The sequence below is a fragment of the Chroicocephalus ridibundus genome, chromosome 3 (genome assembly GCF_963924245.1).
Source record: "Chroicocephalus ridibundus chromosome 3, bChrRid1.1, whole genome shotgun sequence".
Taxonomy (NCBI): domain Eukaryota; kingdom Metazoa; phylum Chordata; class Aves; order Charadriiformes; family Laridae; genus Chroicocephalus; species Chroicocephalus ridibundus.
Window position 1 is genome coordinate 92346238 of NC_086286.1, and position 14832 is coordinate 92361069.

Below are 14832 nucleotides of genomic sequence, written 5' to 3' on the forward strand. Positions count from 1 at the left end.
ATTTTGTATTTCTGTGTCCTCACCAACAGAAAATGGTATGTGCTCTGCCTCTTCTCCCACCACTGGCATGAATATGTCAGGGTACTGTTACCTTTTTTCGACAAATTGGCACATTTTGCACAACCGTTTAGCAGCAGACACATTCCATTTCTAGAGGAAAAATAACTAAACAAAGACATTGCAGCAAAGATGTGCCAATGGAGCCTCTCACCTATAGCAACAAAAAAATATCTCCTCCCTTCTCGAGAAAAATGGCGTTTTCAATTCCCTTGCAGAAAGGAAACGAGTGTTTGGGACTGTTTTACATTAAGCCACTCAACTGAAAGACAGCGAATGACACTGGTTAAAGGAGGTGTCAGCCAGACCAGACACATAGACTGTATTTTGTTGAAAACAGAGTCAAATTCAAATAAATTCTTTGGGTTTTCCCAAAACAATAACAAAACCAAGAGACAACATGTGCATAGTATGTTTTATTGAACAAAATCCTGCTTCTAATATTTACACAATGAAGTTTAGAGATGTAACCTAGTGAAGCATGGCAATGTGTAACATTCATACAACATCTGGAATATCTTTAAATACATCTGAAACTACTTATTATAGCAATCACCTGCCCATCACTGATTTCATAATTAAGGAAGATTTCAACTGTCTGAAGAACAGCCAAGATGAACATTAAGGGTAGTTGAGTTCAGAGAAAACAGTCTCCTATGTGATTTCCAAACCCAAAAGATCTAAGTAAAATGTCAAGAGTTTTGAAGGTGGCTTCTGCATTTCCCCCTTGTTCTTCTCATCTCTGCAAAAGAACATGATAAAATAAATTACAAATCTTAAGGCTGAAAGTAATATCCACAACTTAAACACACAGCGCCCTCCATGGTAACCTTACTTTTTAAATTTATGTCATCTTAACCTCAAGGTGTGTGAACTATAACAAAATACTTATTATGTATTAAAAACTATATTAAATTTTTAAAGCTGCCAAGGTAGACATGCAGAAATTAGAAATGCTGCAACTGATCTCTAGTGTCAAGACAACACTAATTACCACCATTTATGCAAAAGCTTTATGATGAAGTGTCTTCCATCCCACTGTAGCATGTTAAGCAAAGTGTTACGTGTTGTTTTTTTAAAGCTCTACTAGATACACTATCAACTATTACAGTGAAGAGGGGTCTTGTAAAAAACCTATAGCCAATACCTTTCCTATTTATCGGGTTTTTTTAAAGATAATTTCATTATTTCTGATCTTGCATGAATTCTCAGCAAGGTTTGAATGCAAGTATAGACTTGCAACAGCCATACTAACAGGCTCGTAGCACTCGCATCTCATATTTGGAGTACTCACCGGCTGTGAATAAGCCGTGATTCACTGGCCATTTGCATGATTTTTGCCATCCAGCAGGAAAACATCACAAACCAGGAATGTTGCATCCTAGTCAAGCCTCTGGAGGTTGTTTATTTTAGTGGGTTACAGACAGTGCATTATAAAAGGCAGGCAGTCTACCCTGCCACATTTGGGATTCCGTGTTGAAAAAAACCTGGTTGTTGGTCTCAGGTTAAAAAGAAATGATCTTGCACAGTCTCTCATATTTTATTTACCAAACAGGGAGAGGAATTATATTTTTCTTGTGCCTTGAGTTAACCTCTATGAAGCCCTGCCTAATAACCAGGGGTGCAAAGAACAATTACTAACCAAAGTATCTACCGGGTCCCCTCCTGTTGCCCAGCACAACTTACTGGTTGATAAAGGGAAACCATTAATGTCATTTGCAAGTCTCTCCCAACTGGAGCACTGGTTCTGACCAAACTGTATTGAATGTTGAAACACAACTTCAAACACATGGACAGAAAGAAAAAGAAATTTAAATCATCCCCCCACTATCGCCTAACCTTTAAGCACCAAGATTAAACTTTCCATAAAATAGTTCCATAATGAAGTTCGGAGTGATCACTTTGTGTTTTTAGAGACTAAATTTGTAATAGTAATGGTGTCTCTACATACACACACACACACACACACACACTCTCATGTCACCTGGCAGGGACAGCTTTAAAATTCAGAATTTGACAAGAGAACAGAATACGCAAACGTGGTAGAAAAAGTTGCGAAAGGTAACAGAAAAGCACTTGGCTATTTGCCATGTCTGTGCTACAGCCACCCCTCAATATTTTATTTTATGATATGGTTTATAAAATTTGTGACTGTTTTCTTCTGTTTCTTCTATTATCTTTCCCCCGCACCCTCTCCTCAAATGAACAGCCAGACACTGTTACACCTATCCAGAAAATGCACATCCATCTCGCTGCTTCTTTTCTCTTTTATCTTTTTTTCCAACTACAAAGAGTTATCTGGAACACAGCTGCCTACCTGGAAGCTATTTCTCTTATAGCTAGCATAGCTATAAATTTTAATAACTAAGATGCTGCTGAAAGATACAGATTTTGCTCTTGCCCGTCTCATCGGTGAGGTATACAGTATGCATTGTTTAACGCTGCCTTTGAGCAGGAAAAACCATCTGTACTGTCAACCTCAAGATAAGCAACTATGCATGTGTGAGACACTGTCAACACAGGCTGAATCAAACCCAATGTACCTGAAGATAATAAGGCTAAGTTTAGAAATGATTGACTGTAGCATCCGGCTTGAGAGCCTGTATTAGCCTCAGACACAAAGCAGTAAGTTAATTTCAGGTGCCTGAGAGGAACCTTTCTGGGTATGAGGTACGTTTGTACGCACAGCCAAATATATTTCGGGGAGAGTTTTGGTTTTTAAAGAAGATGCAGATTTATTCTTTGTTAATGAGACATACTTACTTGTCTGAATAAGGACAGAAAGATTTTGACACACCAGTAACTTAAAGAAAAGCATACTGTAACTGGTAAAAATAAGTTTGGAGTTAGCATGCCCATGCTTTAATATAGAACCTGTTTCCAGGTCTGAAGAGGACTTTCAAACACTGATAGATCAGGAAACATTATACAACTTCGTGTTACCCAGTAACAAGGGGAGTGTATGGTATCACTGCAGACTTCATTAAATGAAGTTGCGGGTAACTTCTCACTCAAGCTACAGAGATTTCAGGCCATGTTAGAAAGGACAATCTGATAAATACCATTGATATATTTGAAAATTACCACTTGGTTTTTTTCCCCACAGCCTGACTGAAAGCAATAGATGAAGCAATTTCTAGTAAGTTGTCGATTATGAGGGGAAAAGAAGAAGGTAGCCAGCCATGCCACCAGGTTGTATCTAACAGAAATTACTTGAAACATAAACCAAGCAACAATTTACTCAGCTTGGCCATTTCTGTAACTTAAAAGCCAACCCTACATCCCTCTTCACCATGGGGACCTGCTAGCTCCTCTGGCTCTCCAGCAGTAGGACAAGAAGGGGCCCAACTTTTCTAACATCCAGAAGACTATGGCTGTGCTCAAATCCACACAAACTGTAGCACCATTTCTTAGAAAAGATATCCCTGTCTTCCTACATGTGAGGTGGTTTGGAACACATTAACCTCATCAGTCCAGACTGAGGGCAAGTAACATCACTAATAAATATTACACTGAGTAAAAAAAGAAGCAAATGGAAAGCAATCCTTCCGTTTCTCAGAAACATAAGCAAACTCTGTGCAGTGGATAGCAGGATGGGGATCTACCGTAACTGCTGTGTCAAGCACGTAAGACCAATTACCTAATACAGCACACAGAAAAATAAGGCAATAAAGGTTCTTTCTTGGAAAAACCTACGAGCAGCTCATTCTATAACACTAAGATCTAGTCACACCAACAAAATGACGTGGTGTTATGGGCCACACCATCAGGATGTTTTCATAGACAAATCAGAAAGTAGTTTTCTGTGTCTTTATGCTCACTGGTTTCTAGACAGTCACTAATAAACTAGCTCCTAGATATGCTAAATCCACGTTTTCAGCTGGCCAACAACCTCCTCTGATATTGGTGCGTGGTGCAGCCCACAGGAGAAATGTAAATATGAATGCAGATGACTTTTCCAAGTTTTAGTCCATATTACCCCACCAGAAAGGTTTAGTGTGGACTTTCAGTGTGGAAACTGAACTGCATGCAAATTTACTGCAATCTCAGAACTCACTTCTTTCTCCTCATACCTCTCTCAGTTTACCATCCTGTGGAGGAATGGGGCTTAAACTAAGTCTCTGAACCACCAAATGCCCTTGGTTTGTCTCCCCTTGCTTACACATGGGTAAGATTATCTGGTCCTTTGGTATCCTTTGGAAAGGAACATCTCTTTAGGACAGCTTCACTGACTGTATTACAGACATGCCAAACAAAAAAGAAAATAAGGCTTTAATAAGTTTAACTCAGATAAAAGGCAAGAAGAACTGCCGTGAAAAGGATAGCATTTACCACACACTCTGCAAAACAGATCAGAACACTCTTCAATTTTAAGCCAAAGGAAATGCTCTAGTAGGTGAATAGTGGGTGATCTTGGAGAAATATTGCAAGAAATATCGCAAGAAATATTGCAAAAAATATTGCACTACACTATTTTTTGGAGACACTGCCTTACTGGTAGAGTTCCCATTTCACATGCAGGAGCTCCACTATCAGCTATTGAGGGTAAGAAAGAGAGTGAAATGCAAAAATTTGTCCTGAAAGTAAGCACGCATATAAACGAGATTAACATTAAGGTTTCGACAGCCCGCTACCCTGGCCCTAAATATAATTCACAGCTTAACGTATAGATAAAATGGACACAAGAGGGCGCCCCTAATTTAGGGCCCACCTCGGCCCTCCCGGCTTCTGTGTCCACAGCTAGAACCCCCTGACCACCTATCACAGGACCTTCTTCTCCCACAGGAATGTTGTTTTCTTCTTTTCTTTTTAGTTCAGATGTACAAGAGTCATCAAGACTCAATCTCAAGAACCAGGCTTCTTGATTCACTTAATTAAAGGAAGTAGAGCGTACAATGTGTCGACAAATTTCCTATCAAATTTTGGCCATTAAAGAGCAGAAGTTCTCCCACAGCAACGCACAGTATGAAGCCCCAGTTGGCCACTGCACAGTCTAATGCTACTTAGTATTATATTACAATGAAACAAAGACAAAAGATGTTACAGACTGATTAATAGACCTGTAATAGCAATAGATACTGCTTCACAGACTTGCTTGGTCCCTGAAGGGCTTTGCAAACAGCAATCTTCAAGCATGACCAAATTAAAGAAAATTTATTTTTAGAACACACATTAAATATAAGCCTTGTAATTGTATTTGAACAGAACCGTAAGATACTACAGATACTTCATGTGTTTTCAATGCACTGTGTATGTTTGCAATGCAGTGCCTATATTCGATGTAAATTGGGCTTTATTATAGTGCCTCACAGGATTACAGGCCACCCGGAAGAGTGAAAAATTCTAAAATTTAACACTATGGTTTGCCTATGAAATAGTTGTAAGTCGTTCAACATAGGTGAAAATATATTCTGTGCATTACTATTCCTTTCACTTTATGTTCTTTTCACTTCTCAGGATAAAAGACATTTAATTTTCAGATTGATTAAGCAAGGTAATTAATTTTAAACATTGACTTCAATGGCACCACTTAAATATATTCAGACACCTTTAAGACTGAAGGCCCAATGCCGTAAGAGGCAATTCTTGTTATAAATAAATAACTAAAAGGAGTGGCACTTTAGCCCTAAACCTTGCAATCGCTCTGTCAGAATCCTTACAGACAAACTGTCAGTATATGACATTATTTCTCACCTGTATTACTGCTCAGTAGTTAATCATTTTTCGAAGAGCATCATAGCATTTCCATTTGTCTGGGATGTAGAAAGGCTCAAAGATGTGAGGGAAAGGAGTGTCATAGCCACATACTCTTGAAATAGGAGCTTCTAAATTCAAAAAGCATTCCTCCTATTAACAGAAATACAGAATAAATGTTAGTGAGGCCATTATTTTCAGGAGTCTTGCATCACAAATTGAGGTCGAATGAACTTTGCCAGACTGACAGTCCTGGAAACTCAAACGTTCTATTTATATCACAGCATAAGTAGTCCAGACCAGAACAGTGCTTCCTTTTGCCCAAAGGTCCATATTAAAATAACAACTTGTATTAATGTTATTTTCATTTTCTACATGTGTGTTGCATTAAATCATAGACAGGTTATATTTAGTACATCTGCTATACATCCAGACCAGGGCTGCCAAGAAACAAATATTTTAGAAACAAAGGAGTAAGAGTTTCTTCCCTGTACCACTTTTAAACGTATAGAAAAATTACATAATTTAAGAGTACGTATTATTCGTTGGATACACGAACATCATATTCAAACTTGCTTGTCCCCTTAGATTATTAAGAGTCTGTCTGAGAAACATTAAACAGTTATGGAAATTATGAATTTGAACTCAAGTGGATTTGCATATCACCAACCCTTGAGAGAAATCCATGCTCTACACAAAAGCCCACAGCTTGTGCACTATTCAGAGATCAGATTTGGCAACAACTGTGAGAGTTTCATTATTCCATCTAGTAGGGTACAAAATATTACAAATACACCACATTAATCTGAAAGTAACCTGTGGAAATATGTGCAGCGTTACCAGTTTTAATAACCAGATAAACAACGGGGTTTCAACCTTCCTACTCTGAAGTACCAGAGCGATGGCACAGACCATGAAAATCTGCAAGAAGTACATGCAGAAATAACTTGGCCAGATCAAACTGATGTTGATGCTAATTATCAGCCCCGTTTCTCCCTATATCTTTAGCATATGTGTTTGCTTGCCAGAGCAGACAAATGAAGAGACGAAATATGTCTCCTCCTAGCCTCCCTTTAATGGACTTGCTGCAACTGAGACATCCTGGCCAACTTCCCCTGTACTTGGCTCAACAAAATGGAAGGTGAAGGATTATCTACCAGCCCTTTTCCACCAGGTCCACAAGGAAAACAGTCATAGAGCTACACTTTTGTGCAGCAAAGTGCTAAGTGTTTTTTCAGACTGATGAACTGTTTTGAATGCACGTTGCCTTGCAGTCCATGGCAGCCTAACTCTAACTTACGGTGCTTTCTATACATCACGATATTTGGCAGCATAAAGGTACTCATAACACGCTGAGATTATAACCTTTTGCTCTGGCTGCCACTTCAGTGCATTGCGAAGTGGCATATTTCTGAAAAATAGATGGAAGTAAAAGGTCAAAGGCGTTGTGTGATTGCGTACAGTGTTATTACATTTATAATGAACTAGTTCACCCAGAAAACTGCAGAGCCTGAATAGGTCTGAGGTAAAAATATATGCAAGCAATATAAAGATTTTTTGAGCTCCATTTTAGGCACTCCTTTGCTTTTCTTTGTAAAACAAAAAATTCACATTAGTACAAAACGCTGGGAAGTAGAGTGTATTAAATCTTTTACCTGTCCATGAGGTAGATCATGATGTCCTACCCCAACCTGCTGGCAAGGATATTTTTGATACCCATCAGTCCTTGGCTCCCATGCTATGACTGACCAACAAGATGAAGCAGTAGCTTTCAGACTATTCCAAAACTGGCCTGCCCTGACCACCTGTGAGACTGCATTACACCAAAACATGTAAGTGTATTCTAGACCCACAGCCTTCCAGTCCTGCATTGCTGTTTCAGAGTACCCGTCACAGGCCCACTACCTAGGAGAGACCTTTGGTTTACGTCACATCCAGCTCTGTGACATCGGCTCGTCCCAAACAAAGCTTGTAGAGAAAGTTCGTTAGTTTCATTGAAAATATTTATTGCAATATTCTCCATACGTTGGGCACTCCTGCACAGAGCAGCACTGCACCTTCATTACCCGAAGCAGCAGAGAGAGAAACGCTGTCTGTGACTGGCAGGCGGGGTGCTATGCTGCCCTGAACGAGCCCCCAGGCTTGGCCGTAAATACAAATCTCAGCTGGTAACCCAAGCCATACAGAATAGTTGCAAGCACGCATATTCATTAATGTTATTGCTATTATATTTAATTCAGAATAAAAATTAAGTCATAAGACTTTCCAAAACTCCACTTAATTTTTTTTTTTTCCTCAGGGAGAACCCAAAATAGCTGTCACAAGCGACCCTTCTGGGGTTTTAAAACTCAGCAAGTGCCTTCAGCCTGAGCACACCCTTATTGCTTTGAAACTTGTACCACTTCAGAGAGCCATGTGGATTCCCCCTCACATGAGTGAGGAAGTCAGAGAGTGAAGCTGGGATGAGCCGCGTTGCATTGCCAGACACCATCCAAGAATGACAACCCAATAAAGGTGGAAGAACTCTTAAGTCCGAGCTACTCTCTGTATGTGTACAAACATAGCTCTCTTACTATTATTTTTCTGGGGGTAAGGGGGTGCGTTTGCAGATTTTTAACAAAGTTATTGCACTGTAGGAATAAACTACTTCAGAGGCAGATAAAACAGACCCAAGGTACTTACACATTATCTGACTGAATTCAACAGAGTTTCACAAAGATTCACACCCGAGTGGCTCTGACTGTCATAGGGTCATGCATAGAATTTCACATTGTAGTAGTTTATCATGGAAAAAGTAATTTGCCTAGCAAACTGATAACATTTGTGTAACAATGCAATGAATAAACTGCTTACAGTTTTTAGGGTAGCATCATAGAATGGTTTGGGTTAACAGCAAATTGGGATAACAGCAAATTGCAAAGGATAAAAGCTTTTAAGATTTTTTTTTAATAGAGTGGAAATAAAATCATAATCCAGAAGGTGGAGTATAAAGTTATCATCAGAATAATGTATTTGAAAACAACCAAGAAAACGGACTTTTACTTTAGACTGTAGACTGTAAAGAGACAAGAGTCTTGATCTTGCTAAAAGCCGGGCACATACTTAACCTTGGCATCACAGTTCTGATTCAAACCGTAATAAAGCTAATGTTTTTATGACTTTCACCACACTCAGAGGAGGACAGCTAGATTCACTCACAGAATCACATTGATACTCCTGCCATATGCTAAGCATTTGGTCCTCAAAAAAAAAAAAAAATTCACAAATCCACACATTTTACAGATAAGCAGTCATAGAAAACAAGCTTAAGGTAATATCTTAATAGGATGATTTAGAGGGAAACCGTGTCTTTTTTTTTTTTTTTACAAACATTTAAGGTCGTTTGATAGAAGATACTACTACTTTACCAGACATGCTTTGGATACATTTAGGTATGCAGCAAGTCTTTAGTAGGACTGAGGTCTTCACTTATAACGGACAGAGCCAGTTCTCAGCCAATTTTGTTTAAAATAAAACTAATAAATTTACCAGTTCATGGGGTTTTGATTTATCGTTGGGATCAGTTCTAATTTATGAGACAATATATTCAATTGTGTCCTTTAAATCCAAATCAAAGTAAACTTTCACAAAGCTACAGAATATGAAGCTGCCTGCTTGACAGCGTTAATTTAGTAACTGTAATCTGAGCAAATGGGATTAAATTCTTCATTAGATGGCATTACACTTTGAAAAATCATAGTATTAGCAAGATCTGTATCCTAATATAAAAAAAAATTATATAGTCTATGGACATATTTCTAACTCATCTTCCCTTTTGAGCTTGAAAAGCACTTAACTCAAGTGATCAGCCCATCAAAAAGCCTACCTTACGCGTATTCTTGTTCAAACCTGCTGCTAAAAGTTAGACTGTAGGAGAAACAAGAGTTCACCTCATCCCGAATATGGTACTGCCACATCTGCTATACATATTGCTGTGCCAGATTTTTTGCACATTATAGAGAAACACGACTGAGAATATTAAATACACAACATCCAGCTCTTTTTAAGACAAATTAGCAGATGTCCATTGTACAAGCCTATCAGAAGTCTGCTGCAGTATTTAAAAGAGTGATAGAAGATCAGAATTTTAAATTAAATGGATTTACCCCATACTGCTTGGGCATATAAGAGCTGATATTGGCCCAAAGTGCTCTTGCACAATAGGGGAATGCAAGCTTACAGCCTTCGATAAATCCCTGCATATTTCAGAGAGACTGTTTAAACACTCTGACATCTTTCAAGGAAGGACCTTAGGAAAAAACTTAAAATTCAAATGGTTTTGGAAGTCAAGTGGTAGGCATGGGATTTCTGATTCAGTATAAAATGTTTTAAAATCAGTTTTGAAAATCAGTATGAAAATGTCATACTTATTTAGCAGAACATCCACTAACTTCCAAAATTCAACTGAAGTAAAAAATTATTGTTTTGTTAGGAAAAAAAATACTTCTAAGGGAACAGATGTAGTTATTAATCCAATATATCCAAATTGTCTTAATTTAAAAAAAATCGGACAAAACATTAAATTGTTACTCTTCCTGCTTCCTAACTGCGGATGTCAAATTCTGGTCTCAGTTATTCAATATGACTTTTGCCAATTACCTTAATTTGCCTGAATTTCATGCAAAGCCTCCTGGAAAATACATTATTATATTCTATAAAGGCATTTTAATTGGTCACATTATTTAATCTCAAATTTTGATGTTCAATGCAAATTTAGGAAGACTTTTCAAAATGACTTAAGAGCACAGGTCCCACTAAAAATCTGTTCTTGAAATTCGTAGCAATCACTCAAATGTAGCACAGACACCACTTCAAAACAATCTTATGCCTCGATTTTTTGAATAGATGCTAAAAACAAGGACTTGCTAAACGTTGCATGATTGTATTTGAAATGCACCCTCTAGTACTGAATACACTCCCTCTATTTCCCCAAATTGTAATATTCTAGTATGCTAATATGGGAAACTTTATCCAAGTTTATTTCAGCTTTATTTAAGTGTATATTTTACTTTTACCAGAGATTCAGGTACTCTGCTAAATTAGGGTTCTGAGTGTAAACCTCTTAAAAACATGTATGTGCAACTGAGAACTGCAGGCATTTACAGAGATACACAATTGTACAAAAAGGATAAAGAAAGAAAACAAATCCATTATTGGGCATTACTGAAAGAAAACATTACTCATCCTTCTGCAATGTATAGAAAAACAGAGCAATGTGGTTCGCAGTTTAGGGGAAGTGCTTTCAGGCATTTGGCCAATAAGAAAATAATTAAAGAGTTTATTGCTCCAGACCTTCCTTCCTCTGGAGGGAATCTCTATCATTCTATATTCATAGTAAACAAACCTCCATATGCGAACACTGTGACAAGTACCAGTAAATGAGACTATTTAACGTGTAGCTAGCAAGACAGGCAATTCTGAACCGATACTTTTCCCCTTAATTATCCTCATTTGGTCTTATTCTCTTTACTTCCGTATCTTTTGGTTCTATTTCATTTTTCCCCTCTGACTAACATGGACTAAAATGAGTAGAAAGGAAATATGTTTTTATTTTTAAATTCTACTACTATGTAGAATACTCCCTAAGGTGAGAAAACATTCCTTCAAAAATAAATTATTTCTGCAACATTTTATGTGCCAGGGGTGTCTCCCATGCTATTGTTATTTTGCAACACTACAGGTACCCAAAAAAATTAAGAGCTACAAGAATATCATGTGACTACATGCAAATACTGATTTTACAATTCCTTTTTTCAGCACAGCAATTTACTTTCTGTAGGATGACAAACAAAAAGTCGATTTTAAAGACTAATATACACAGGCAGAGTTTGATTGAAACTTTAATATTTCTTTTGCTATTATAGCTATTATAATAAAAAGAAGACCAAACATAAGGTTAAGGTCCATTACACAAGGCAAACTGTAGGAATATTTTTCATGCAAGACTACTTATTTTTCTGCTGACAATAACTACAAAATTTAGACCCAAGAATGCAGTGGCTAGTTGCAAGGTTTAATTCAGTTGTGGTTTCTGTCAATTAGAACTCTGTATTTTTCCATCTCACCTATAGATTATAAAATTTAAAAAACCACATATATATTCAAAGAACTTTTCAGACAGAAAACTCTTATCACATTAGAGTTTCACTTTCTGTCCTGATAAATTTGTTCTGATTTATTCATGCTGTTGTCATAAATTAAAGTGTGGGGCTCAAACAGTTAAGAGAACTTATTCCATATTGCTTTGTAGATGATAGTTACATTTATACTATCGATTACTTCCCCATATGGATTTTCAACTGCAAATTACCTACTATTGTAAGAATTAGATGAATCCTACTATAGGTTAATAATAAGCACGGTGATCTCATTTACAACAAAAGCTACTTTTTAAGACAAAGCCTAGATAAAGATTTTCAAAAGCTTTCCAAAGAGGTAGTCGATCAAATCCCATTTTATAAAAGGTGGATTTCATGCAATAAAGCTGACACTAAATACAGATTAAAGGTCTTCTTTTTGGTTTCTGCTTTGAAGAAATGTCTAATTTGAACAGTTTACTTTCAATAACAGAAAAATCAAGCATCTGCAGTTTTCATATGTCTCACAATTGTAGTAGAGTACTTTCCTTGACAGCTGAAAGTACCAAACGCTGCAAATTTTAAACATAATCTGCTTTGACAACATATGTGTTACGTTCTTATGAAGTCACTTCTATGAGCAACATAAGTACTATAAACCCATGAGATATTTTCAAGTTGATATATATCTATATATATATATAGTTATCTCTCTCTCTCTCCCTCTCTCTCTCTCTCTATATATATATCTTTTTTTAGAGGAAACATTTTTTCCAACAGCTTAGCCATTTTCATCTTAAAGTACTTTTATAAATCTCTTCCTCATAGTTACAATAGTGATACATTTTTTCCTCAGAGAACTCTGCAGTTACATGTTGTAAACGTTTAACTTCTATCAGAATTTCTTCCTTCTTGAGATCACTTTAAAACAATCCTTTTATAACTCAGCACAGCTTGTAATGATTCATTTTATTTGTTACCAATTCTTTGAATTTACATAATTAATATCTTGTCAAATACAGAGAAATATTTCACTGCTAAAATTATTTATCTTATGATTGCCAAATAAATAATATTTTTACTTACAAAATACATCAGCAATTAAAAAATAAAGAAGCACTTAGGGGGAAAAATCTCTGTTCTGTGTGATTCATTGGCTTGCTATCATTAGAAAGCAATTAATGGTAAATACCATCTTTATAGAACTGAATCACATAAAACAATATTTATAGATGAAGTCAAATTTACTATATAAAAGATAAAGTATTGTAACATAAAATGAAAAAAAATTTATAAATAATTCACACCCCTCTTAAAACCATCATGCTAAAATAAGAATTTACTTCAGCTATTTTTAATCACGAGCATTGAATCTATTAGCAGTGAATATATTTCTGACCACGGCACTTTTAGAATCCAGATATATACCACATAATGCAACATTTTAAGAGTAATACTTAATCCTGTTTTAATAATTAAATACTTTAATGCTTAAACCTTTTTTAAACTATGAGATGCTGCATTATGATAATCATCTCAAAAAAAGTTTGATATATGAATTCTCTGTATTAATACCTGTACTAGAAAAGAAAGGGAGTGCATGCGTGCTATAGATGTTTGCTTCATCAAAAGAAACACATGGGATTGGGTGGGAAGGAAGGTGACAGTAACTATAAATTTGTTCTATACCATACACACACACACACTTTTAGAAAATATATTTCTACTAAATACCGTATATCTGAAAGGTTTCCCAATAAATGTTCAAGGAATTTGAGCAAAAAGATGTTTAAATTGCAAGCAATGTAAAATGAAAATAATACTAGTGGAAGTAACCCAGACTGTAAGAATACCAACATTCGTATGTATTAACTAAAGTATTTTCGAAACTGCTCTCTTCAGGCAGGACAGAATTTTTGGTGCCATGGCCATAACTGCAATCCTGTAAAATGATGTTAGGTCACTATAGCAACTATGGGGTGGCTACACACCAGCCCAGCCTTGCAAGCCAATGCTGTTAATATGGGCTCTTTTTCTGCTATGTGGAAGTACAGAATCCACAAGTTGATTGAAATATTAAACGCACGTTTTCTGAAAAATCAGTATCTAGAGCATCCCATATGTTATTTTTCTGTAATCCTGGATACTCCGTTTACTTTTGTTGCAGATACATATTTGCATGTTTTGCTCCTGGCACATCATTAGCTGATGAAACTGATGACACTGAAAGGATATTTTAATTCAAGTCACTGAAAAACGTTTATGTTGCATATTTTTCCAGACCACTTGCCATTTCTTTATATTAAAAAATAACCAATTTACTCTGTTAAGCTCATTACTTCCATTTCACAGAAAGGAATGTGCATAATTAGACAAGGAAAACAAATGAGGATAATGTCTTCGTCGTCACTTGTACCTCTGGGAGTTGTAAACACTCTGAAAGAGGATTTGACCAGAAATTCAGGACAGACTCCTCACTATGAGCTGGATTTTGGTTTTAAAATCCATTATTTCTGGGGAGTCATACCTTTTGTACCTCACTTACACTGCAACACACTGCTCACAGGCAGAATAACATTACTGTTTATGAAATATTCACTGTGAATTTAAAAGGTTCTACGATTTCCAAGAGGGAGAACTGAAACTAACTTCTCCAGCTGCGATATTTTGTGGCTGACAGGTGACACCAAGTGACATGTTTATCTATCATAGATTTTACAGGAGGTCTCATCACTTTTCATGTATATAACATAATCCTGTTATACTTCAAAGACTTTTATATGGACTCAAGAATATTTTATTTCTTACTTATTTCACATCTCTCTTGAGCTTCATTAGTTGCATTGTTTAAGACACCACCAGCTACCTTAGCAATGGCTGCCTGATGCAGTTGAATTCTCATTCATACACGGGTTTGAAGATTGCCTTCAAATTTCATTTCAGCTAGCTTCACAAATGAACAGAA

At 36.6% G+C, this 14832-nt stretch overlaps 1 protein-coding gene across 2 annotated transcripts in view; it reads right to left on the bottom strand.

Moving 5' to 3' along the window:
- Positions 1-458: 458 nt before the first annotated feature.
- The window catches only part of BCKDHB (branched chain keto acid dehydrogenase E1 subunit beta), a 129301-nt gene continuing 114927 nt past the window's right edge, over positions 459-14832 (bottom strand). For both annotated transcript variants that reach the window (XM_063330110.1, XM_063330109.1), the window contains exons 10-11: positions 5752-5904; positions 459-799 (exon numbers count right to left, since the gene is read on the bottom strand). In XM_063330110.1, coding sequence (XP_063186180.1) covers positions 5764-5904 — 141 coding nt within the window. In that variant the 3' untranslated portion in view covers positions 459-799; positions 5752-5763. The remainder of the gene's footprint in view (positions 800-5751; positions 5905-14832) is intronic.